Source organism: Fusarium pseudograminearum, chromosome 3, assembly GCF_000303195.2.
Source record: "Fusarium pseudograminearum CS3096 chromosome 3, whole genome shotgun sequence".
Classification (NCBI taxonomy): Eukaryota; Fungi; Ascomycota; class Sordariomycetes; order Hypocreales; family Nectriaceae; genus Fusarium; species Fusarium pseudograminearum.
This window is the reverse complement of record NC_031953.1, coordinates 787,518-811,673: the sequence shown is the minus strand read 5'-3', so window position 1 is coordinate 811,673 and position 24,156 is coordinate 787,518. Positions and strand designations below refer to the sequence as shown.

The 24,156-nt window shown below is 44.4% G+C and overlaps 12 protein-coding genes across 12 annotated transcripts, besides 14 other annotated features; 4 read left to right on the top strand and 8 right to left on the bottom strand.

Moving 5' to 3' along the window:
* The first annotated feature begins 44 nt into the window (after positions 1–44).
* Positions 45–106: a repeat region.
* Positions 65–133: a repeat region.
* A 42-nt stretch (positions 134–175) lies between these two features.
* Positions 176–230: a repeat region.
* Positions 231–294: 64 nt separating this feature from the next.
* Positions 295–341: a repeat region.
* A 10-nt stretch (positions 342–351) lies between these two features.
* Positions 352–411: a repeat region.
* Positions 412–445: 34 nt separating this feature from the next.
* Positions 446–729: a repeat region.
* Positions 730–793: 64 nt separating this feature from the next.
* Positions 794–835: a repeat region.
* Positions 836–1,064: 229 nt separating this feature from the next.
* Positions 1,065–1,086: a repeat region.
* An 85-nt stretch (positions 1,087–1,171) lies between these two features.
* Positions 1,172–1,339: a repeat region.
* Positions 1,235–1,346: a repeat region.
* Positions 1,347–1,378: 32 nt separating this feature from the next.
* Positions 1,379–1,568: a repeat region.
* Positions 1,569–1,783: a microsatellite.
* An 18-nt stretch (positions 1,784–1,801) lies between these two features.
* Positions 1,802–1,852: a repeat region.
* A 65-nt stretch (positions 1,853–1,917) lies between these two features.
* Positions 1,918–1,977: a repeat region.
* Positions 1,978–2,757: 780 nt separating this feature from the next.
* FPSE_04838 (uncharacterized protein) lies at positions 2,758–3,828 on the bottom strand (the record flags this gene model as incomplete). The annotated part of the gene is made up of 1 exon (XM_009257956.1): positions 2,758–3,828. The coding sequence occupies one exon, from the start codon at positions 3,826–3,828 to the stop codon at positions 2,758–2,760; it is 1,071 nt and encodes a 356-aa protein (XP_009256231.1).
* A 1,049-nt stretch (positions 3,829–4,877) lies between these two features.
* Positions 4,878–5,235, bottom strand: FPSE_04839 (uncharacterized protein; the record flags this gene model as incomplete). Its single annotated transcript, XM_009257957.1, has 2 exons — positions 4,878–4,917; positions 5,006–5,235. 2 exons carry the CDS (start codon positions 5,233–5,235, stop codon positions 4,878–4,880), a joined length of 270 nt encoding a protein of 89 aa, XP_009256232.1.
* A 1,638-nt stretch (positions 5,236–6,873) lies between these two features.
* Positions 6,874–7,314, top strand: FPSE_04840 (uncharacterized protein; the record flags this gene model as incomplete). The annotated part of the gene is made up of 1 exon (XM_009257958.1): positions 6,874–7,314. The coding sequence occupies one exon, from the start codon at positions 6,874–6,876 to the stop codon at positions 7,312–7,314; it is 441 nt and encodes a 146-aa protein (XP_009256233.1).
* A 1,661-nt stretch (positions 7,315–8,975) lies between these two features.
* On the bottom strand, positions 8,976–9,415 carry FPSE_04841 (uncharacterized protein; the record flags this gene model as incomplete). Its single annotated transcript, XM_009257959.1, has 3 exons — positions 8,976–9,116; positions 9,163–9,211; positions 9,288–9,415. The coding sequence occupies 3 exons, from the start codon at positions 9,413–9,415 to the stop codon at positions 8,976–8,978; spliced, it is 318 nt and encodes a 105-aa protein (XP_009256234.1).
* A 12-nt stretch (positions 9,416–9,427) lies between these two features.
* Positions 9,428–9,609, bottom strand: FPSE_04842 (uncharacterized protein; the record flags this gene model as incomplete). Its single annotated transcript, XM_009257960.1, has 2 exons — positions 9,428–9,546; positions 9,591–9,609. 2 exons carry the CDS (start codon positions 9,607–9,609, stop codon positions 9,428–9,430), a joined length of 138 nt encoding a protein of 45 aa, XP_009256235.1.
* Positions 9,610–10,470: 861 nt separating this feature from the next.
* Positions 10,471–11,882, top strand: FPSE_04843 (uncharacterized protein; the record flags this gene model as incomplete). Its single annotated transcript, XM_009257961.1, has 5 exons — positions 10,471–10,525; positions 10,570–10,913; positions 10,958–11,418; positions 11,464–11,672; positions 11,719–11,882. The coding sequence occupies 5 exons, from the start codon at positions 10,471–10,473 to the stop codon at positions 11,880–11,882; spliced, it is 1,233 nt and encodes a 410-aa protein (XP_009256236.1).
* Positions 11,883–11,936: 54 nt separating this feature from the next.
* FPSE_04844 (uncharacterized protein) lies at positions 11,937–12,893 on the bottom strand (the record flags this gene model as incomplete). Its single annotated transcript, XM_009257962.1, has 1 exon — positions 11,937–12,893. The coding sequence occupies one exon, from the start codon at positions 12,891–12,893 to the stop codon at positions 11,937–11,939; it is 957 nt and encodes a 318-aa protein (XP_009256237.1).
* Positions 12,894–13,280: 387 nt separating this feature from the next.
* FPSE_04845 (uncharacterized protein) lies at positions 13,281–15,516 on the bottom strand (the record flags this gene model as incomplete). The annotated part of the gene is made up of 5 exons (XM_009257963.1): positions 13,281–13,960; positions 14,007–15,067; positions 15,115–15,224; positions 15,270–15,410; positions 15,457–15,516. 5 exons carry the CDS (start codon positions 15,514–15,516, stop codon positions 13,281–13,283), a joined length of 2,052 nt encoding a protein of 683 aa, XP_009256238.1.
* Positions 15,517–16,535: 1,019 nt separating this feature from the next.
* FPSE_04846 (uncharacterized protein) lies at positions 16,536–17,213 on the top strand (the record flags this gene model as incomplete). The annotated part of the gene is made up of 1 exon (XM_009257964.1): positions 16,536–17,213. One exon carries the CDS (start codon positions 16,536–16,538, stop codon positions 17,211–17,213), a length of 678 nt encoding a protein of 225 aa, XP_009256239.1.
* Positions 17,214–17,496: 283 nt separating this feature from the next.
* Positions 17,497–18,865, bottom strand: FPSE_04847 (uncharacterized protein; the record flags this gene model as incomplete). The annotated part of the gene is made up of 3 exons (XM_009257965.1): positions 17,497–18,432; positions 18,480–18,621; positions 18,669–18,865. The coding sequence occupies 3 exons, from the start codon at positions 18,863–18,865 to the stop codon at positions 17,497–17,499; spliced, it is 1,275 nt and encodes a 424-aa protein (XP_009256240.1).
* An 853-nt stretch (positions 18,866–19,718) lies between these two features.
* Positions 19,719–21,310, top strand: FPSE_04848 (uncharacterized protein; the record flags this gene model as incomplete). Its single annotated transcript, XM_009257966.1, has 3 exons — positions 19,719–19,865; positions 19,946–20,714; positions 20,850–21,310. 3 exons carry the CDS (start codon positions 19,719–19,721, stop codon positions 21,308–21,310), a joined length of 1,377 nt encoding a protein of 458 aa, XP_009256241.1.
* Positions 21,311–22,741: 1,431 nt separating this feature from the next.
* Positions 22,742–24,024, bottom strand: FPSE_04849 (uncharacterized protein; the record flags this gene model as incomplete). Its single annotated transcript, XM_009257967.1, has 5 exons — positions 22,742–22,798; positions 22,847–22,963; positions 23,019–23,576; positions 23,628–23,898; positions 23,960–24,024. 5 exons carry the CDS (start codon positions 24,022–24,024, stop codon positions 22,742–22,744), a joined length of 1,068 nt encoding a protein of 355 aa, XP_009256242.1.
* Between the last annotated feature and the right edge of the window lie 132 nt (positions 24,025–24,156).

Below are 24,156 nucleotides of genomic sequence, written 5' to 3'. Positions count from 1 at the left end.
ATAATAAATAGCTAATTTTTAAGCTTAAATAGTAAAGGTAATACTATTATAATTAGTCTTTAAGATATAATATAAATTAATTAGTATATTATAAGTAAATATAAAAGTAGAGATAATATTCTTATATAATTAAGTAACTTATTAGTACTATAAAGATAAAAAGTCCCCTTAAGACTTTAATTTAATATAAATATTATATAAATTATAAATAGTTTAAGCTATATTAAATAGCTTATTTAAAATCTATTAAGAGGTTAATAATAGATTAATAAGTTATTAAAGAGAAAATAGAACTTATAGTATAATACTTTTAATAAAAATCTTTATATATAATATAATAAGGAAAGCTACTATTAGTAATATAAATATAATAAATATTATAATTAATAGAAAATATATAAAAGTAATAAAGGCTCTTATTATTAATTTAATTACTAAAGTTTTTAGTAAAAATAAATAGAAAGCTTATTAATATATTATAAATTATAAATATAAGAGATATAATAATAAGAAAGAAAAAGAGAATAAAAGAAATTATTATAATAATAATATAGATAGCAGTAAGAGAATATAGAGAGATTATAATAATATAAATAATAATAAAATATAGAAATTAATAATAAAGAGATATTAATTAATAAAGAAAAAAGAGAGAAAAAAAGAAAAACTTAATAAAGTTAATAAAAAAATACTTAATTATTTAAATTAAATACTAATAAAATAATTAATTATAATTTATAGTTTTAATAGCTATTAATAGCTATTAACTATTACTACTTAAAATATAAGGCTCTATTAAATATTTTATATAAAAAAGTCTATAATTATTAATAAAGAGTATAGCTATAATAATTTCTATTAAGATTTATAACTATATATAAGTAAGCTATATAAAGCTATTATTAAGTAATTCTAAAGGCTAGAATTATAGAGAGAGAGGTAATTATAAGAGTATTTAAGAGATAGAGGTTATAGCTAATTAGTAATAGATCTCTAGCTAATCTATAAGTAATCTTTAATATAAAAAGTTAAATTAAAAGAAATTAAGGGTTAAATCTCTTAAGTTAAAATTTAATAATATAATTAGACCTACCTATTATTTAATTACCTTAACTTAACCCTATTTACTTATATTTATTAAGCCCTATAGCTTATTAACCTACTTACTATCTTTTATATATTATTATAATAATTTTTTTTTTTTTTTTACTATTAAACTTATATCTCTTAATAGATTAAATAAGTAATTTATTTATATTAAGGTAACTATCTTTAATTACTTTTTAATCTTATTAATTAAAAAAGCTAAAAAAGTTAATAATAATTATTATATTAAATAGTTAAAAGCTAAAAAAAAAGCTTTAAAAAGGCTAAAAGCTATATTAAACTATAATTTATAAAATAAAAAAAAGAAAGACTTTTTTATATAAATTAAAATAGATCTATTATATAAGGTCTAATTTAATAACTTATTATAATAAGCTAATAAGGTTAATAAGTATAAATTATAATAAGATAATTAGGCTAATTTTATAAGTTATATATATAATTTATTAAAAGTAAATTATTTAAAAAAGATTAATATATTATATAGAATAAAGATTATATAGCTAGGTTAAATAAATTAAATTATATAATCTATTATATAAAGCAGTTATTTAATCTAGCTTAAATATAAAGTAATTATATTTATAAATAATAATAATTTAGTAAATATAATTACTTTATATTTAAGTAAATTAAATAATTACTTTATATAATAAATTATATAATTTAATTTATTTAATCTAGCTATATAACCTTTATCTTATATAATATATTAATCTTCTTTAAATTATAACTTATAAAATTAGCTTAAGCTATAGCTTAGTTATCTTATAAATCTATTTAAAACTTACACTTATTAACCTTACTAGCTTATTATAATAAGTTATTAAATTAATCTTTATATAGTAAATCTTTTCTAATTAATATAAAGAACTCTTTCTATTTTTTTATTAACTAATTATAGCTTAATATAACCTCTAGCCTCTTTAAGGCTTTTTTTTTAGCTTTTAATTAGCTAGTATAATTATTATTAGTTTCTCTAACTAATAAGATTAAAATATAACTAAAAATAGCTACCTTAATATACTAATTATTATTTAACTAGTTAATCTAGTTTATAATAGCCCTTACTAAAGTATAGATAGTATAGTTATTAACTAAAAAGGTAAATCTAAAGAAAGATAAAAGAGATAACTTATAGAGGTAAGCCTAGCAATAGCTATATAGGCTCTTTCTCTTAGTTAGTATAATGTTTAATTCAGCTAAGATAGGGTTAGCAATAGGGGTTAAGGTGATAAGCTAGGCGAGATAACTAATAAGAGTTAGATTTAGCTAGTAATTTCCTAGGTTGTGCTAGAAGGAGAAAAAGTAGGTTAAAGAGTAGGTATTGCTTTTCTATTATATGGGAATAAGGTTACGCTTATGCCCTACTTTCTATAACTCTTAATGCAGGGCGCTAAAGGCATATTTTGCTTGAAAGTGTACCAACCACTTAATAACAATTTGGCAAATATTTAGGCATTTCATTCAGACTACTGTCACTAGGGACCACTCGGCCAAAGGACTTAAATAACAGCCCTCGTAATAAAGGATAGACAGGTACAAGGGTTACATCTGTGTCGCGATATAGGGATAAAATTGTGAGTATTGTTTTTAGAAAACAAAAATAAAAAACAAAAATAAAAATTCTCGCAACTCTAATTAAACTCATTACCAAGTCCATCGACATAGGCATTCCCATGATGGAATGGCTTGGTCATCTTCAAACGCCTCGTTCTCCAATCTTGCCCGGACTCGTCGAAAGGCAACCCAATAAGACCGGTGCGAGTCGATGCCAAATTCTCGACAATCGTCAATCATTCGATCAACAAAATCCTGGCAGCCTTCATCTTGCTCTTGTATACATCTCTGTATCTCTGGGGTAGCCTCTTCCTTCTTCAGTAAGTCCGCGATGAATTGAAGCGCCGTCTCTAGTTTGACTCGGACGACTGTTGGTTCTGGCTCATCTTGATAATCAGGGCGGTTAACGTCAAATGCCAGACCAGATTGGAAGAGCGGGAGAAAGCTGTTTGGGGAGGAGAGATGGGAATCGTTCCCCGTCCTCACAAGCAAGACACTCTCGTTTGACTTCTTCCAGCCAATGAACCGCTGTCTGTAGTCGTCGATTGTCTCGTACTCTCCTCGTTCCATCGGTTCATCCAAATGGTCATGATCATCAAATTGATCGTCGTAAACCACGTACAAGGCTTTGAACAAGGGATGCATGAAGTAACCATGGTCACGGAAGGACTGGGTTGGTGGACATAGCGATGGCCAAGTGTCTTCAGGCTGATGGTAGCAATCGAACGCGACAAGATCATCAAGAGACTGGGAAAGAAATTTCGAAAGCTCAGTGTGATATGTCGATAGTTGGACTAGGTCCGTCCGCAACGGCTCCCGCAGTAGCATGGGCTTGACGATAAACCCGCCCCTTTGGAATGGCGGTCGACCGTCATGTTGTCGAAACCAAGTCCGGTAAAGATATCGCCCTAGAAGTGGGAAGTAGAATTCTTCTGTCGGCCTGCGCATCACATCCACATCAATATATAACATGACTTCCTTGTTGAAGAAGTCAATGATAGAGCCTCGATCCGTCAACACCGGCGCGCCTGGCTTCCATTTTGCGAATGGCGGATCACAGCATCCGGACCATTTATAGCGGTATTCTTCCGTGCGGCGAAGTTCCATAGCCGTCTGCTCAAAATACATAGCTTTGAGTTCATTCTTAAACAGAATTACCATGGCGTCTGACAAGGTGCTCCATGGTGGTGATGGCGACGCTGCAAATCGTGTGTTGAAGCCTGAATTGGGGCCGGTACCGTAGCTCTCAGTGTTTTTTTTAGAAACCTTTCACTAGGTTCTTCGAGAAATGGGAGAAATGGGTGAGTGTAGAGATAGTAATGATAGTGATGGTATGTTTTGAACTCGAGGTAGAGAATCGGTCGTTGCAAGCGGTCGTTGCTTTGGTCTATTGGCGACATTGTGCAGTCTGGACTGTTGGAGTAAGTAGTGAAGATGACAGTAAAATAAAATGTCTGGGGCTAGGTTTTATCTACTTTGGTCATTATATCATGACTCCAATATTTAAACCTTGGACTCTATATGTAAAGTTTCAAGGCAGATAAAGCATTTATAAGTTTCCAGACAGAGGCGATGATCGCCCTCCCGTTCTTGACCAGAATGATCCAGGGCGTATCTCTTTTTCAAGTGCTAGAGAGCAGGAGAAGGCATATGCGCAAAATAGGGCCAAGGATTGGGATGAGAGAATAAACGATGATGTTTTCTAGGATGATTCTGATGTTGACATGCCTGATGTGAACACCGCGGGGAGTTTAAAGAGAAAGGCGGTACTTGGGACTAGATTATTGTAGAACTATCTGCTACCAGAAGTTCAAAATAATTCAGAAGTTAAGCTATCACACCCTAAGAGGCTAAATTAGCAGATCATTTTATGGTACTTAGGCGAGGCGTTTTAATTTATTTATTTCTATATACTAAAGCTTAGAAGCGCGATGTTGAGGCTGGTGGTATAGCATCAGACTTCTTAATGTTAATCCCATGTTATGTCCCATCAATAGAACGGGAGCTTCCTAGGAGCTTCCTAGGAGCTCCCTAGGAAGCTCCTAGGCTTTCCCTAGGCCCCATAATTTGCCTACATGTGCATGCAGCTGGGGCTCAAATTGGCAGCATCAAGGGAGAGTGATGATAATACTTAATACAGAAGGCGATAAGACCGTGGTTTGAACGTCAAGCGGTACAATTAAATTAAATTTATTGATAGCTTGACTGTATTATCCACCTTCGTATACTATGATTTCGGTCTTACAATTACTAATACTCGGGTTATTATAGAGTTGAGTGTGGGTAATTGGCGATGTCGTGGGCTGTGGGATATTGACTGTCGAGTTTCGTTTTTTACCCGATCACGATAAAGAGTGAAAATGCTTGATGGAAAGGCAGAATATTTCCGATCTGATACTTCAGGTTCTCTCCTACTACCATGGAGACGCTTCGAATTTGTCGTCCTCGTCCAATCTCAATCTCATGGTCGATTAGCATACGGAGCATAATGCTCCCTGCCCAAGACCCGAGGATGGCCTGGTATGCAGCTGTGTCTTTCCGGTATGTCATGACCCCCATCTCATGCATAGTGTCCTGAGCTTTGTAGGGGTGTAGAGCCGACTCATCGGGCTTATATCTCGCGACAGTCTCCTAGACTACCGTTCTCGTTGCTTCATGGAGGATATAATCGATCCAGATGATTCTCAGTGCATCAGGGCTAACGTCACGGAGGAACGTTTCATGCAGCCAGCAACCCCAAAGTAGTTCAGAGATGGGAAGCTGGTCCTCCGTCGCATTCTTTTCGTTATCCCGTACGACTTCCCTCACTTTCAGAAAGCCACTCTTCGAATCAGCATCCACATCAACGATCGCATTGCTGTTCTTTCGCGCAGTGTCACTTCGGACGCGTGAGCTATAAAGTCGATTTGTATCGATACAACGATGTGTAGGCTGATACATGGATCACTGCCCGAGAAGGTTCATCCAGGCAGAGTATCGTCACGTGGGTGAGTTCCTTCTTCGACCCTCCGTCGGCAAGCAAACTGTGGCATGTCTCAGACAGTGATTAACTGTGAAGTAACGTGCTCTCCAATATGGTATCGGACAGTGATTCAATGTCGAGTGGAAACAAGGCACTTCCTCGATGCCGTGAACAGTTGCATGATGTGCTGATGTGATAACAGTGCTGGATCTTGTACTTCCCTCGACTTCGTGAAGAAAAAAGCCATTTCGTGGGGAGAATAGCTCCTTGTCTGCGCCATCTCCAAATATTTCATACATGAAGGCCTCCCTTTCTCCGACTTCCAGTTTGTAGTTTGCTGGTTGTTCTCGCTGGGATATCTGTGGATGGGCGATTCGTTGAAGCTGCAACTAAAGATCTTCTTCCCGAAATGGTGACGCCCTCAGGTGGGAGAGATGTGTCCCTGGGATGGGTCTTCGGGTCGGGACTCTGCTCGCGGTCCATTTGGTGGTTGGTACAATTTTAAGCAAAATATGCATTCGGCTGCCCTGATCTGCTCACCGTCCATGTTGGTTCGTTGTTATCAGATGACAAACAATAGGTGTGAGGGAGATTGGCAGGAATTTGGTGAGGGAGTGATTCGAATCTTCTTATTATGTAGTTCAGTTGAGAAGGTACCATGATGATAAATGTGGCAGATACAAGCAGCCTTTGGATTAGGCAGCAGCCAATCTAGGGAACCTTCCGAACGTCCAGCTGGGCTATGAGCCATTCCTCCTTCCTCTAGATTACCTTGATCAAAGAGAAAATTTGCTCTTTTCATCTGTAGTCACCGTAAACACCAACATATTCGAAGTCACTCAATCCAAGACCAACCATCGAGATGCACATGCATGCAACCTCCACGCGTATAGATGAATCTGTGGCCGCGGGACAAGGCTGTCGTCGACATAAAAATCTTTGGTCTTGAAGATCTTATATCTAATAACTTCCAATGATCCTACTATAATAACTTAAACTGCCATCGAGGGCCGTTACAATAAAGTACCCAAAAACAGAGGCCGCCCGTTCCAAGGGACAAAGGTATGTAGGTTGAATCGGCTTGCCGGCATTAACAATAGACCAGTAAACAGGACAGTGACATTGTGATTCAGTGACCCACCTGCTTAGGCAGCTATTCAATGTGAATTCTTGTTTACAGTGACCAGAAGGGAAGACGATGGAATGGGAACTGATTCGGAATGCAGACATTCAATCCATCCCCAATGTCTTCCCAAAATGCCTCGAACACAATCGACCTCTCTCAACAACAGCCACTCACCTCCAAGGATATCATCGACGATTCCCACTGTCTCGGCAGCAGAGATCAGGGCGCCACAATCCACAACCATCACGAGTTGACCCAACTCGAGAAGGCCGCTTTGCACGATTTGCTGAAGGGGTGGTGCAATACCCGCCCCAATCAATCTGTGACACCGATCCTTCAACAGATGTTCTATGCGAGGATTTTCGAATCCTGGAACTCGGACAACGGTTCTGTCTCGATTCCTGCGCGTCCTGGAAAGAAGCAGCTGGCACAAGTGGCAGTTGCTGTTGGCACCTTCAAGATGGACCTACCAGTAACCCCGATGAAGCGCAAGTCGGGCGAAAATCTTCAGAACAAGCCCGAGAGGCGAGCAGGCGCGAAGGCTTGGCTCAGCGTTTAGCTCCAGCCAGAATCCTGTAGCTTCACCACACTCTGGCGGGACAGCCTTGGCGCAACTGTCAATGCCGACCATATCCGTCTCGATGATGGCATGACGATGGAGAAGGCCATTGCCAGGGCCTGTATCAACTTTGATCAGCTGGGTCAGGGTCAAGGTCAACATCCGGCACTATGACAATTAGCCCCTTGTCGAGAGCTTCCTCGACTTCGTGGTAAAGAAAAAGGCCGTTTCGTGGGCAGAATAACTTCTTGTCTGCGCTGTCTCCAAAAGAAAAAAGATTCGACCAGTGGTGGTGCAGTTGATGAATGGGAGGAAATAGGAGTGAAGGCTTCGCAGGGATTCCATCTGTTGATATGTGTTAGAAATTACGGCTTGGTAGAATCTTCTTTATTACCCATAGGTACCTATGATGGATTTTTGTGTTACCTACCTAGGCAACTGCTTGGCGTATGTATGTTTTTGTTGGGAAAGTTTAGTAGTCATTGGGAAAACTTTGATCTGAATATTCGAGTTTTTAATCTAGATAGATAACCTTGACTACTGGGTAGCAGAAAAGTTAACCTCCTAAGTCTTAGATTATAAAAATAAATAGCCTAAATAGCCTAAAGAGCATAGTCTAAGTAGTATAAACTGATCTACTAAATTCATCTCTTATGCTTCTAGCGGCCGTCCCTAAGGCTTAAGTAAATCCAAGACCCATCTCCCGCGCCACTAACAGGAACCTTATCATCTACCTCACGAGTCTCTCATCAAGTACATGATAAGATTCCTATTACCTTCTCCTATTCATTCGCTCACAACCTACATGATAAGGTTCTTACTAATTATTCTTAGCTACGTGATCATATCCTTAACCCTTTACAGGTACAATGTCGCAACAGTTCGACGTGAGGACTTCCCCAGTGACTGAGCTACCATTTTAGACGAGTGGAATGACCCGGAATCCAACTTTAAAGTATTTTTACAAACATACAGACAATAAGCACTGGCGTCAACCTGCATAAGGCCTGTCATATCGGCATTTTCATCAACTGGCATCTGAATACCACCGTCATGGAACAGGCCTTTATTCGAATTGATCGACTTGGACAAAAGGGGGCTGTTAATTATACTTGCCGAACACTCCCAACAGCTACCATGACAACATTAAGAGTCTGGTCACCAAGATATGGATTGTCACTACTTCTGCATAATTCTCTCCGCCCGAATCGCCGCAGGGGTCAACCATTGCACTGTGGTGAAACCACTTCTGAAGAACTTGTACATCCGCAGAACAAAGACTGCCATAACCTTACCCAACGGCTATCATCTACCCCTCAGGCGACATGCTGCCAAGCGTTATCCGTATCGAGGAGTGTCCCTTTGCGCCTGATAACCTTGACGGACAGCAGGTCAAGCGAACAGGTTTCAGCTATGCTAACAACTTATTTGACTGCTCCGACCAACGATAGAGGAGAGTCGGGCAGCCTGGTACGCTGTGAGTTCTTGGGGCGTTCTCGCCCCTTCAAAGTCTTGCGTTTCTTGGGCTTCGTCATGCGCCATACAAAGAGTTTAAGCCGGCTGAAGATGTCTGCGCAAGCACTGTCTACTTCCCACATACTGAGCTACGTTAGAGAAACTGCCTTCATTGAAGGGGATGGGTTTACTTACGTTCGGCGCTTCTAAACATCCCGGAACTTTGTCATCTGACTTTTCGACCAGTTTGAATGGTTGCGCATTCGGCGGTGACACTCAGTCCATAGTGTCTGCAACACCTCTCCGAATCCATTTTGCAGATGCTCGCTAGCGATAGTGAACTCGGCCTGTTTCAAGTTAATATATGTAATGCAGATAGGGATATTTGCTCACCGTGACTTTACGAGTAATAAAATCAATTGTTTTTCGGTGGTGGCTTGAGCTGATCGGGGTGCTTCCCACGTATTTTGCTACAGAGCATCAGCGTGCACCCACATGTGACATTGATTGCGACTTACTACCTGTGCGAATGCTCATTATAAGCGGCTTCTTCAAGTGACTTTCGCGTAGCCGAATCGGCATTCTTGTAGTCGTCGCGATTGTATAGTTTCTTTTTCGCCAACCTCCACCCCGCCTTGAATGCCATCTTGGCGTTTTCCTAGTTGCGTTGGTCGACCGGGAGACTTCTTCTACGGGCGCGTGACTTTATCGCTTGCGGATTCATGGAATATTCGCCCTTGGCTTTACGCTCCTTGATTGGTTGACCAAGTCGAGGGCCTATAACAATTAGCTGGAATAATCACCACGGATGGGTAACTTACCTTGTACTTCATTAGTCATTATGTATAGAAACAAAGACTTTGTTGATGTAAGACTAAAGAAAAACATACACGAGATGCTTATGTGTAAGATTGAAGAAGCAAAGGATACCTAGGTAAATAAAATGCAAAGGTTTATACGCAAGGGTAGGAAAGGAAGGAGTAGTGAAGAGTGTTGACTATACTGAATGTGGAAGGGGCTCCCCTTCGGTATCTGATCCCATTGGTTCAAAGATTGTTAATTCACAACACCAAGAATGAATATTGGTGATACTACGTCGTAACTCGTCCCAATATCATCATCTTGAATGAATTCAAACTCCTTATCTATAGATTAAGCTTCTAGATATCGTTGCGATGGACGCAACAGGCCGCAGCCAGATAGTCCCGAAAGACTCACCGACAAAGAGCCACAAACGACTGTAAAGATCGATGCAAAGCGATCTAGTCAGTATATAGCTGGAAAGCTCGAGCCGCAGGCCAGGCCAGGTAGTAAGTACTTCAACCCGCATCAGATCCACATCGTAACATGAGCCAGACGAGATGCAGCCCGGTTCCAAAGGATATGGAATTTTCTCGACTATTATACCGCACTGTCAAACGCTAAAGTACGTACTTGTACGTCTTAGTTGTGATCGGAGAGAAAGCCGAACACACCCAAACCGGACCATCGGATACAAGACCGGCAATTAATTAGTGCGACTCGCGCCAAGATGCACCGACCCGAATGATCATGACGGATCCAAGGTGAGGAGTCCGATTGCGGGGCCCGAGATCTTGTTCACTTATACAACAGTCTAGGATAAAAAGATACAGTTCAGCATCAGTCTATTTCACGAAGCAATACTCACCCCGCAACTTGATATCAATAAATACCGTCATCATGAGTGATCTCGAAGCAATGGAGTCTGAATCTCCCAACATCCCTGCTCCCAGAGGTACATACTCTCATCTCATGAAACAACATCGCTAACAAATACAGATATCCAACTCCCCTCCAACGTCCCAGCCCTCGATCAAATCCTCTCAGCAAACGACTTTGCACTCGCTGCGCAGAAAGCTCTCACACCAAAAGCATGGGCCTTTTACTCTTCGGCGGCTACGGATCTCGTGACAGTGACAAACAACCGTGAACTCATCCGCAGAGTTATGCTTCGACCAAGAATTCTAAGAAATGTTTCGCAAGTCAAGATCAACCGCAAAATTTTGGGGTTGCAGAGTAAAGCGCCATTCTTCATGTGTCCGGCTGCTATGGCGACGCTGGCGCATCCCGATGGTGAACTTGGTTGGAGTAGAGCTGCTGCCAGCGAAGGCATCTTTGAGATTGTAAGTCAGTCGCAGAAAATACATGTTCAAACTAACAAGTGCAGATCTCTAGCAACGCCTCTTATTCCCTTCCCAGTATCATCGGCGCAGCTTCCCCAGGCCATCCCTTCTTCCTCCAACTCTACGTCAATTCGAACCGTCCCAAAACCGTACAACTCCTCAACCGCGCTCGTTCTCTCGGTATAAAAGCGATATTTGTCACCGTCGATGCCCCTGTTCCAGGCAAGCGCGAAGCCGACGAGCGCGCGCCACAAGCCGTCGTCATCAAATCCGAGATGAGCGGTAGCGAGAGCAGCAAAGATGGCAAGGGTAGCGGTTTAGGACGTCTTATGGGACAGTACATCGACAAGAGCCTTTCTTGGGAGGATCTCGAATGGATAAGACGAGAGAGTTCTGTGCCGATTGTGTTGAAGGGTGTGCAGACGGTAGAGGATGTCAAGTTGGCTGTTGAGTATGGTGTTGATGGCGTTATGTTGAGTAACCATGGAGGAAGGTCGCTTGACGGGTAAGTTTTACTTGAGCTATGAAAGGTGCAAGCTAACAGTATCAGTGCCCAAGCTTCTATTCTTGTCCTTCTAGAAGTCCGAAAACGCTACCCTGAAGCATTTGATCACCTCGAGATCTTTATCGACGGCGGCTTTGAGCGTGGATCTGATATCCTAAAAGCCATCGCGCTGGGCGCCACAGCTGTCGGGATTGCAAGACCATTTTTGTATTCCTTGGTATATGGTCAAAAGGGCGTTGAACATCTATCACAGAGTAAGTCGCCTCTCGTGGTTGTCGACATCCACTAACACTCGTATAGTCTTGAAAGATGAGCTCGAAACTTCAATGAGACTTGCTGGTATTACAAGTCTGGATCAAGCAACACCTGCTCTTGTGAATACTCTGGATATAGATCATCTAGTTACATCTGGACGCATTGAACCGGTTTCAGTATCGAGAAAAGTGCGGCCTTCAAAGCTATAGATATTTGGGAATATTTTAAAAGCGCGCAGATAGAACTATAATTAATGATGGCAATTATTTCGCCTTGAGTCTATCCTGAAACGCCTTGACAGCATCAACCAACTCCCCATCTGCGTGCAATCCTAGACTCATTGCCCTACTATCGTCAAACCAAGGAGCCCAGCCCTTTACAATCTTGTACGCAGCCTCATCCGCTTCTTCCTTGACATATCCCAGCGCTTCCTTACCACCCACTTTCTCCACTGCGTCCAGAATATCCTGTACAGAAACCGTACGTCCCGGTAGATTCACAATCCGCGAGTTTCCGAATTTCTCAGCAGGTATATCTTTCATCATGATGAGGTTCTTCACCACCGTCGCTGGACTGCAGATCCAGATGGGGGTGCTTCGAGGGACAGGGAGAGTATTCTGGATGCCCTGCAACGACTCTCTCACAATTCCTGAAGCAAAGCTTGAGGCTGCGGCGGATGGCTTTCCAGGTCTTACCACAACAGTTGGAAGACGCACGATACGTCCATCAATCAAGCCCCTTCTCGAAAAGTCGTTTATCAACAACTCCGTCATGAATTTCTCCGTACCGTACGATGACAGTGGTTGCGGCATTGTCTGCTCCGTGACAGGTCCCTTTTCGGGTCCATACACAGCAGACGTGCTAGAAAAGACGACTTTGACGCCAGTGAGCTTGTTTCGTAAAGTGTCGAGAACGCAGCGCACGGAATCAACGTTGACTTTAAGACCCAAGTCAAGGTTGGCTTCTGAACCGCTGGACATGATGCCGTGGAAGAGATAGACTGTCGTAAAGGGCTGCGAGGTGATGAGCTTGTTCACCACGCTTGCGTCTGTGAGGTCTGCGCCGAGGGCTGTGATGCGGTTCGAGTATGCCTCGGGAACGGGGGGTGTAGCGAGGTCTACGATGGTGAGATGGATGTCTGATGAAGAATCGAGAAGGGGGCCTAGTAGTTCCTGGCCAATGAAGCCCCCGCCGCCAGTGATGAGGATATGCTGTGTCATGGTGTTTCTCTCTGCTTGATGAGTTTGGAAGATACTCGAGTAGTCTGAGTCGGGGCTTCGAGTATTTAAACAAGAAGGGACGGATAAGATCATCCATTGCCGCGGGGTGAAGGAGGTTATCCGTCTTCTCCGCAGACGATGATGCGGGGATGCCGGCTAGAAAACCGAGATACCAACACTGTGGAGATACGTTTCATCAAATGCGAGGAGGTGGGTATGAGATATGCATTGTGGAAGCTGAGGGGGAAGTTGCAAGTGTGATGGATCACTTGTAGGTTGACAACTTATATGTTTAGTGGGTGTCTGCCACAAGATGTCTATTATCCAAGTGTTTTGCTCCATATAGCTAATCCAGGTATCCTAAATAATCACGTTGTACTAAATATCTCACTGTGGCCTCATCCCATAATCCGGCTCAGGATATGTCGGCATAGATTGCCCCGAAGCATCAACCGTAAACATACTAGGATCGAACCTAAACACAGGCGACAGTCCAAAACTCATGTCGTAGTCGAAAAACGTGTCGCCGTCCATGTCAGTATACACCTGGTTCCCTGGCATCATCTGTCCAGCCATGTCCGCATTCTCCATCGTGTTGTACACCATACTAGCCGACTGGCCCTGTCCTAGCTCGGAAGCTGCAAGCGTAGCGGTCATGCGCTCCAATCCTCCAGCCATCAGATTCGCAAGATGCCACTTGCCTGCCTTGAGCGAGCGAAACTGTCGAACAAGACTTGTCGTGAGATCGTGGACACGCTGGCGCTCTATTAAATCGCTACCATACTTGACGGCGACTTTGATGAGGAACATACATGCAAACGCAGTCATGGAGAGCATGTATGAGGGCATCCCGACGATACCAAGGGCAACGTCTGGGTCGGTGATTATTAGGTCTATAATGGCTGTTGCAGCTGTCACGGCTTGCATAGCGCAGTCGAGGAAGTAATGCGGGATGGGCGCGTCGCCTGCGAGACCACGGAAAACGTGGGAGTAAAGGTGTATTTGGGCAAAGTTGTAGTGAAGAATTGTGCCTTTTCGAGGAAATGAGCCGATTTGCGTCCATTGTTCTGTTGCGCGTTAGTACATCTCAGATATGATTGATGGTGAACTCACCTGGCAAATCTTTCATCCAGCGGGTATACCACTGGTCAAGCTGCCGTCTAAACTGTAGAATGTGATTCAGATATACCCGAGGAACAGGCTCCCCTTTATCTGTACCGAATAGTTCTCGGATATTTCGCAAGATACTGACCAACATCACTTGGCCGGTAAGACGCTTATCCTCCTCGTTAGCCACAGGCGACTTCAAGAACTGCTCCCAGCCCTGAATCGATGAATCTTCCTGAACGATCGAGGGTCGTCCATATAGAGTCGCAAGGTGCTGATCACAGATGTATAGGATATACCATAACCGAGCACAATCCGCCGCCTCTTGGCTCTTCTCCTTGATAGCCTGATTATAGCTGTTATGTAGATTGCACTCGGCAGCGCGTCGAATAGCATACCCCGAGAGCATCCAAGACAAATCACTAAGCCAATAAGAAGCAATGCACATGGCGCGTAGATAATCGCGGTCAATGCGACGCTCAAACATAGACTTTTCCATCAGACGTCGAAATTCACCGCTGCAGATCCCATAGATGCTGTCGGCCTTGGGGTCGTGCAAAGCAGCCACTGTGAGCGTGGCAGCGGATAGAATGGGACTCTTGCGTCGCAGCTCCTCTAACGTCATGTAACGGCAGCCAATTCCGTACATGTACCGATCCAGACGGTCGCGATACAAGGCGAACAGACTCTCGGCGTCTGCTAATGATAAAGCCCCGCGGGCGATAAAGTCATTTATCACGTTTCCTCGTTGCGCTTCTGGGTTGTCGGGGGATCGAAGGGCGCTTAGTTTGGTGAGAGTATACAATGAATGGATAGGGACGTATGGGAGACCCTCATCTTCAGGGGTCGCTTTTGGAGAGTTGTCGCATGAGGGGCCTCGGAATTCGTCTTGAGATACAGCGAGATGATTTGACGTATGCGAGGGGTTGTCGTCTTTTGGCGGTGTTCCCTCGTCTCGAGAATTGATGCTCTGTAAGGGGGGAAGTTCTGGGAGGCTCAGTTTGGTCATGACTTGTCGTAGAGCGTTGTGCATTTGCTCTAGATCTTGCACCACGGATTCAGAGAATCTGAAAATTGTTAGTCACTGGAATTCCATTTCATCCCGTATACTCACTGTGACTTTTCATCAATAATTGTTTGGAGACTTTTGCTCAGCACACAACCCAGATTTCTCTCAGAACATCTTCGACAGGGTGGACCACTCTCATCCATCAAGCATTTAATCTGCGCCTCATTAATCCCATTCGACTCATGAATGGGTCATCTCACCTTGTGTTTCCGACACGCTGCACATGCCTTGATCTTGCGTGAGATCTGAGGAATGGAGGCTTCAGTAGATATGATGCCTGAAATGCTCTGCCGACCGGATGAAGTCCTTCCATGGCCATTTGGTCGCGCTGGCGCTGGGGACTAGGGGTTGTCAGTCAGGTTTTGCTGTGTTTAATTGGAGACATACAGCTGTCGCATCAGCGTTGATTCCAGCAGGGTTTGAGTCGGACCACGTTCGTTTTGCCATGTCTGAAGCGCATTCAATAAACCCAATTCGTCGATCGATTCACTGAGTCGCGTGTGTTGAGCTGACTGAGTAATTAGTCCCAGCCCCTTGACTTGATCTTTCCACACCAACGTTGATCTTTAATAAGGAGGATAGAGTTTTGATGTCAACAACCCAAGTTAGGTATCTTGTCCAATTGAGCCACCAATTCAAGGAGAAAAACACAAACTTGAGGTCAGGTAAAAGAGCGAGTTCGCAATGAAGGAAGTTGATGGGAAATTTCCCCCGACTTGACTAGTGGAGTTTGAGCCAATCACATGTCGCATATTTGGTTCCAGGACTTGGATTTGCCTCCCCGCAATCTAAGTTAACCGAGTGGAGGAAGGAAAGTGCGGGGTAGAAGCATCAATTCTTGAGCATGGAAGGTGCGATGAGAATTCGAGATTCAGAAGCGGTATTGGTCTCTGGTAAGGCAGGTACATTGCGGCTCAGCATAGTTAATACAACCTGCACATGGGACGGCACAAGATTCAGGGCTGTCAATCCGCTAGTTGCTCGACTCCACGGGTCACAACTCAACTGAGAAGGTCTAGGTTGTCAGAAACATAAATCCGCTTCATATCCGTCTGCCAAGGGTCCAAGTCAGTGCTTTAAGTTGAGGTAGAAGCAGGGGAGTTGTGGAGCGTTATTCTACTTCGGCAACTAGAGTCGGAGGGTTCTTGCCGTTTGGCGACGACAGAAGACAAACCCAGTTTGAAGAAAGAGACACACACCGCTCAAGTAATGATAATAATGAAATAAAAGATAAATGTGATAAAATCTATACCCATGCCCATTTTCTACTAATTGTCTGTAGAAGTATTGTCTTTGCATTACTGAAGTTTAACTTTCCATCTACAGGGTAAGACTTTGGCTGATTACCAACGACTCGGATACGTCGATCATGACCCAAACACTCAGCGACGTCACGCCCCCACCTTACTTACCTCTGTAAAAGTTGACTCAACACCAAACTTTTCATCATAAATCATCGCTTCAAAATGCCAAGGAAACTATCAAAGAACCCTCTGCCTCCGAGCTCCTCCACGCTGTCCTCGATGTCTTCAGCATCAGGGGCTTCCTCTCTCCTCCCATCCGCCCTCGCCGATCCGTCGCTTCCGCTACCAAAACTCATCGTCTTCGATCTTGACTATACGCTCTGGCCTTTTTGGATTGATACCCACGTCACGCCGCCCTTGAAACCCAATTCCTCCCACACGAGCGCCACGGACCGCTATGGCGAAGACTACGGCTTCTTCAGCGATGTGCCCGCCATTCTCTACGCGCTTCCTCGTGCAGGCATAAAGATCGGTGTCGCGTCACGGACAAGTGCACCTAGTCTTGCGCGCGATCTGTTAAAGATGCTGCACATCCCCGCGCCCGAAGGCAACACTAAGGAAAAGCCCAAGAAGGCGCTTGATATGTTTGATGGCTTGTTGGAGATTTACCCTGGGTGTAAGATCAAGCATTTTGAGAGTCTGCAGAAGAGAACTGGGATCAAGTACGAGGATATGCTGTTTTTTGACGACGAGGCGAGGAATAGAGATACTGAGAGTTTGGGAGTGACGATGTGTCTTGTTAAAGATGGTGTTACATGGGATGAGCTTGAGAGGGGTGTAACGCAGTGGAGAAATAAGAGAGGATACATCAAGAGACCTGATGCTATCGAGTTGGAATGAATTGGTGCTTTGGTAGAACAAGACGGGCTTATTGGGTTGGAGTTTGATTAGAGGGAATTGTGAATTATTATGGACCACAAAACTAGAACAATTATTTACAAATAGAAAGAGAATCGACTGTATAACCACAAGTCCGCTCTAATGGCAGGTTCTCTAAACATGCGCCAAACATACAGGTATATATCCCAATCCCTCACCAACACCCTATGACGTCTTCCATCTCTTATCCATCCCGTCAATCCAAGTCGGGGTATGCCATTCCTTTCTGTCTATAAACATAACTTTAAGCCGCAGTGGTTTGTGGCACAGTAGGCTTGTCCTCCTGAATCTTGAGCTTCTCGTTGACTTCGCCGCTCAAGGTAGAGTCATCGGTCTGAGCGCCCTCGGCTCCCGCTGTACCGTTGGTAACGCCATTGACGGGAGCGGCGTCGACTGGCGCATTCGCACCAATCTCAACCACAGGCGATAAACCAAAGGTCCTGGGAACGGTGCAGATCCTCTCGTGTCGAGGCTTGCCGTCCTTTGAACCCTTGGCAACACAGACCAGTCGATCGTTACCGTCCTCCTCCCACAGCAAAGGTCCGCTGGGGAAAGTCTTGTGACCATTCTCAAACTCGACAACCCCCTGCCAGTTAGGATCAGGGTTTCCGAGCTCTCCAAAGTTGTAGTCAAGCTCGCCACCGTACTTCTTGGGGATATTTCTAGGCTCGATGTACTGCTCCAGCACAGTCTTGACCTCATGGCTACTAAGGATAAAAATCTTGGAAACTGTGATGGGATCGAACCAGCGCTTGACCCATCCCCAAACAGTGCTGAAAAAAGCGGGCGCACCAATAACAAATATGCGATCCAGGGTCTCGGGGTAGTGTGCCGTGGCGAGTTGCGATGCTGCCTGCATGTGCTGCTTCAGGTTCCAGAACTGCTTAAGACCAACACCAGAAATGTCGACAATGTTTGTGCTAAGCGTGATGGGGACTTCGGGGTGGTCGCGGTCGAGGAGTTGAGTGCAAAAGGGCATGTTGAAGCGGGTCAAGTTTTCGTAGAGCGCAAAGAGGCGCAAAAGACCGTTGGGAGTCTTGCCGTCGGACTTGGCTTGGGAAAAGGTGCTCGATGCGCCGACCTTTTCATACTCGTGCACGGTCTTGGAGTCGAGGGTCTTGACTTCAAAGACGTAAAGAGGAATTCCGCGACGGTCGCGTCGGCCTGTCCATTGGGGATACTAGTGAGGGTTAGTACTGTATTTGCATGGCGGTCAGTGGGACATACTAAGCGGCGGCTGAAGTCGTAGGCGCTGAGATCAATGGTATCATATAACACATTCAAGTCGTTTGCCTTTCGCCAGTCTTCTGTCTCTTTAAACTGGGTATAAGCGTCCTCGACATTCCATCTTCGTGCGCGCAGGTATCGTCTATGAATTTTGTTAGCTTCGTCTTTGAGTGGAAACAAAAGACATACAGGATCAAAGGGTCATCGTGAGCAGGAGTCAAAAGTCCCCTCTCCTCGAGAACTTTTTTAAACTGAATAAAAGCTTCTTCCTGCTTTTGTGTAAGATGCCCAAGATGGCCGTACGGATAAGCGTAATCGGTGATGGTTGAGGCTGTGGAGGTAATTCGTTCGGCTGGGGCGCCAGGCGCTTCAAGGTTGGCGGCCATGATGTTGGAGAGCGAGATCGGCGATAGTGAGTATGGGTATCAAACTTCCAGAATGGGAATCTTATCTGGTGCTGTTCTTTTGAGCGAGGAAGAGGAGAAAGAATTTTCGGTCCCAGTCTATAGGAAAGAAATGTGACGGAAGCGCCGGAGTCGCTGACAATGACGACAGTGGAATAAGATTGGATCTGACAGCGGAGACCTCCACTGTAGGGGTAGGGCTACCGCTAGTTGAGATCGTCATAGCCCTGTCCAAAGGCCGGAATGTTCGGCCGAAAGCGGGACGGGACATTCCTGCCCGAAGTGAATTCCAGGTAATAGTAATTCATCATCAAGTCTAGACTTGACATATCCATCTTCAATATGCAGCTAAATATTATCCACATCTTTATACCATGTGCTGCAACGGTACGGCCCGAGATATGCAACTCGCGTTTATTCACGGAGAGAGTTTAAAATGTTTCTGACGGCTCTGATTGGTCACGGCAGATCTACACCAAGTTGAGGCTTGTAGGGCTGATTATCTTTTCCACTGTTGCAACGGTATGACGGTGCCTTGTTTCGTGAAGCTTCACATGCTGTGACAAACATGACCATACACGTGAGGTGTTGTGCTTCAGGCATACAAAAACACCATGTGGCTAGTCGTAAGTACACTTGTACAACGATGATTCAACCTCTTATTAACCTACTCTCCCAGACGTCGATATCACGGGTTTGCTGCATCCTACCATGAATCAGAGCTATCAAAACTGCTTAAAAGCACCTCTCTTCACCTTGGTTTAAGGTTGATCTCAAAACTTTCTTCACACAAGTGACATCAACAACAGTATCCTGCTCCTCTTTCGTTCTCACCATGGGTAAACCCAAAAACGCCGCGCCTCAACATGGGCTCCAAAACCCTAACAAGAGATCTCGCAACAGGTCCCTGTCCGGGTCTCCATCGGAGGCACGACCGCCGAAGAAGACTCTCTTTGAACATGACATTCGAGATTGGAATCGTGTATGTACTTATGGTGGCATCACACGCTGCCATATCACAGACTCACTACTCGTACCGGCCGCTGATACTTCTCTTATTAGATGATGAAGGACTCGGCTCCCAGGCCAGAGGCACTACCATTCACTGCCGTTCGGGACTATATAAACGGTTGCCGGAGCCCCTCTCCTCTAACAGACCAAATCGACGGTTGGCTTGAAGACACATATCCCTCTGACATCTATCACAATTACTTGTACTCAGATATCCTCATCCAGAATCCATTACACAGACCTCAAGCAAGATACGCACGATCGGAACCTCCAAGTATGGGTCGCCGCAACGTACGAGGCAAGAGAGTCCGGTTCAGCACCCGGGTCTCTACCATCGGATCCTCCAGTGCTGGAGCTACGCCCAGCGGGCGGAACGGGGTTTCGACAGCGGCTCCGGGAACTACTACTCCCAAACTCACTGGTACACTTGTAGAAAACGCCCAGTACGAAGACATTAACCTAGCAGCGAACAACATCATCTACCGCGACCGCCGCGAAGAACTTCCAGAGCATATTTTACAACTTGTTGAGATTATCTCAGGTGATCGGGAGTTACAAGATTTATCGGTCGAAGACGTCGATGATGACGATGCCCTTGCTGATCTGGAGCGTGGAGCCGGCGAGCCACATGTCGAACAGTATATACAAAGCACACTTGTTACCTTGCCACCTCGAAACGACATACTAAAGCGAAGTGACAAGATCCCCATGGCAAGGTGGACCGTACCCAACACTGGTACTGCCCATCGAGTCAGCGGTCCTATTCCGGACATCCTCCTTGGCTACAATCTCAAAGGCGCATTTACGCCCGCCCAGCGAAGTAAACTCGTTTCAATGCAGCTGTCAGCAGCGAACAGGGACGGTCTCTGCTTACCATTCCTTCTTATCGAGCTCAAAGGCGATGGCCCCTGTAGCAACGGTAGTCTCTAGGTGGCGACTAACCAATGCCTCGGAGGATCATCTTCGTGTGTCAACATCGCTGACATGTTGAACGAGGAGCTTATGGAACGCGGACCCAAGGACATGGAACCAATCGGCAATTCTGTTTTTAGTGTCTCTATGAACGGAACAGAGGCGCGTCTATGTATTACATGGATGGAAGACGAAACCTTTTATGTCCAAAAGATCCGAACCTTTGCTCTTCAAGAAGCGCAGCAGTTGTTGGAGTTTCGCAAGTGCATTCTCAACATTATGGACTACGGTCGGAACGTGCGTCTTGAGAGCATTGGATCTGCACTTGACCTTTTACCTGAGGAGACATTGGAGAGCGTCAAATCAAGGAGTGACCTCTTATCCGAGGAGGGATTGGAAAGCATCAAATCAGTACTTGACCTTGACCTCTTGTCTGATGAGGAATTGGAGGCCCAGGGAATGAATGTCCGGCGGCTGCGAAGTCGAAACATACTGAGACCGTAAACATCAGTGTATTGGGTGGTGGTGATTTGGAAAGCATTAGATAGCTCGATTTAGTCAATATACGTGACGCTTGAATTGTCCTTTAAACATGGTTGACCTACTGTCAGAGTAGATGAGTGCTAGTGACATTGGCTCCAGAAAGGTGTGTTTGCCAGTGCAAATGGTCAGTTGAACACGTCCCGTTACGTCCCCTGATGATCCTCCTGTTGAGGTGTACAATGTGACATGGCGGAGACTTTCATTGCCACACACAAACACCGCATGATAGAGTCACTTGAGGCTCTGTGGTAACTCCTGTACACCGACCGTGTATTATGCCGTAAACCCGCATTGTGATTCAGTCCTGCCCATACTACAGCTATATAAAGTTCCCCTTTCCCGTTGTTGACGAAGAAATAGTTTTATCGTCACTCTTATATACCATGGAGGTAGTACTCGATCAGTAGTGCCACTTCTCTCAACATCTGGCTGCTTGGAGCTTCCAGCAACAAATTCTCGATGCTATAAATGCAGTGGTTGAGAAGCTCCTTGGGGCTCCTCAGTCCACCTATATTTCAGCGATCCATCGTCTTTGGACTCAGGGGTGAAGAGGACCTTCTATGCCAACGACAGCATCGCGATACCACCACTCGATTGTATAGTTTCACGTATTATAGCAATGATTTGCTTCGGGGTTGAACTGCGAAGAGGTTAGGCGAAATCACCTTCTACCAACACCGGCCTAGATTCTCTCTGACATGGCTACGAAGTCTTTATAGCGAATTTATCCCTCTTGTTACATGTATCTTATAAGAATTTCGCTTCGAAAACGCCTTCAAAACACCAGGCTTTGCTTTGTACAAGATAGGTCAATGCACAATACCCTGTCAGATACTTGGGCGTCTTCCCATGATGGACTTGTGGTGGAGTCAAAGAACCTTCAAACGCGTAAAGGCGAGCAAGGGCCATCTTTCGCTGAACGCCATTTGGATACATAATACAACATGTTGCTGTATTGGATTAAGCATCGAATCATCTGCAATATTAATAGTCAGGGAGGGTTGAGTTGATGCTACGGAAAAGTGTTCAAAGTTCCGCAAACCTCTGGTACTGAGATAACACCAATATATCACAAATAACAATTTAAATCAACTCCAACAATGCTGCATTCTACTAAAATAGGAAGTGTGTATTGATAGTATAATAATTAATATCGATTTCTCGGAAGACGAATACTCAGTCTACTTTAATTAGAGCTCTCTCTGATGCAGTCGCTGATCACAGCAACAGAAACTGGAGGAATAAATGGTATGAACGTAGTCAAACTCCGAACAAATCTGTTTACGACACCGTCTAAAGTCTCATACATTGAGCTGCAATCTATATCTTGCTTGTACTCCGACCGAAAAAGGTAACCAGACAAATGATCCCGTGACAGAAGCCCGACCCTGCCTACAGAGTAGCAAGCTTCCTTGCTATATCGCCAGTAGAGTCTCCATTGATAGTAAACTATGGCAGTATTAGTATTAAGTATTAGTCGAGTCTCTTCCAACCTACCGTTTGAGATCCGACAAGTTTGTTTCCATCCGTTGCTGTACTGATAATCGCTGCTGTTATGATCCCGGTAGAGTTGGATACCCCTGAAACACTCGGTTGATATACGTTGACACCCCCCTGTAAGATGGGTTAGCACGACATAGATCGAGTGAGAAACCTTCTGCCTTCTTACTTTGTTCGCAGCTCCATCCTTTCCTGCATTGTCAAGGTCTTGTATCCATTGATACAGCTTGTTCGAAACACTAATAAACCCGTCTCGTATCTCGTCCTCAAACTTGCACATGTTCGAATGATCCGCGGCGATAGAAAGAGCCGTAAATCCCATGGGGACAGCAGAACTCCTGTCAACTATGAAGCCCAAGTTGACTTTCTTTCGCTTGGTGGGGTGTTCCTCAAAGTAAAATGCCACCTCTATTGGGGCGTCGCTGCGTTGTCTCTCGTGAACTAGTTTGAGAAACTCATTGCTGATGTCCATTAACTTGTCTGACCGTTCATCTAAGTGTTTGAGCTTTTCTTGGTTGACTGAAACGATGAGGCGAAGATACTGAGTCACTATCAAAGCCCAATTTGCCTTGTCGGATCCTGTAAAGGGAGTTCCGAGAAAGAGCATGCCACGGACCTTGTCAACTAGTGCTTTCTCAGGAGTATTCGCTCCATACTGCTTGGAAATCGCGTTGGCGCATACCAAGCCTCCCAGACTGTGGCAAACAAACATGATAGGACGATCGGCCTGGTATGATCAGTACAGGCAATATAGTTTGTAGAAGCATGGACATTATACCGTATTCGTTCGTTCGCGGAGCCCTTTCAGACTATCGAATAGAGCTGCCGAGTGGTCGTTGATGGTAGTTGTAGGAGCAATAGGTGACTTGGCTTTACCAAGATTGAACAAGTGCACAACCTCAGCGTTGTAGCCAAAGGAGAGAATTCGAGCGTTCTCACATCTGGCAGGGAGAAGATCCTTGGGCCAGAACATAGAGGGGCTATCCTCGGTCTCCTCAAATGTCCAAGTCTTGATCCTGTCGCCGTTGAGACCGTGCACAAATACGATACTGAACGTAGGCATGTCAGATCAAACCTCAGTCTACACTTGATGATTCAAGGACAACTTACTCGACCTTGGCGTCTTGTGGGGACCCAGGTTCATACAATGGTTCTCCTAACCCGTTCGGTTCCATCTTGTGTCGAGTCTGAATATGATGTCTCCGAATAGTAAGCGAGCTTGGATAACAATCCGATGGGGGTTTGAAGGCTGCGAGAAAAGAACCGCATCGACAGTTACTTTTATAGCCAGCCCTACTTTGCATCAA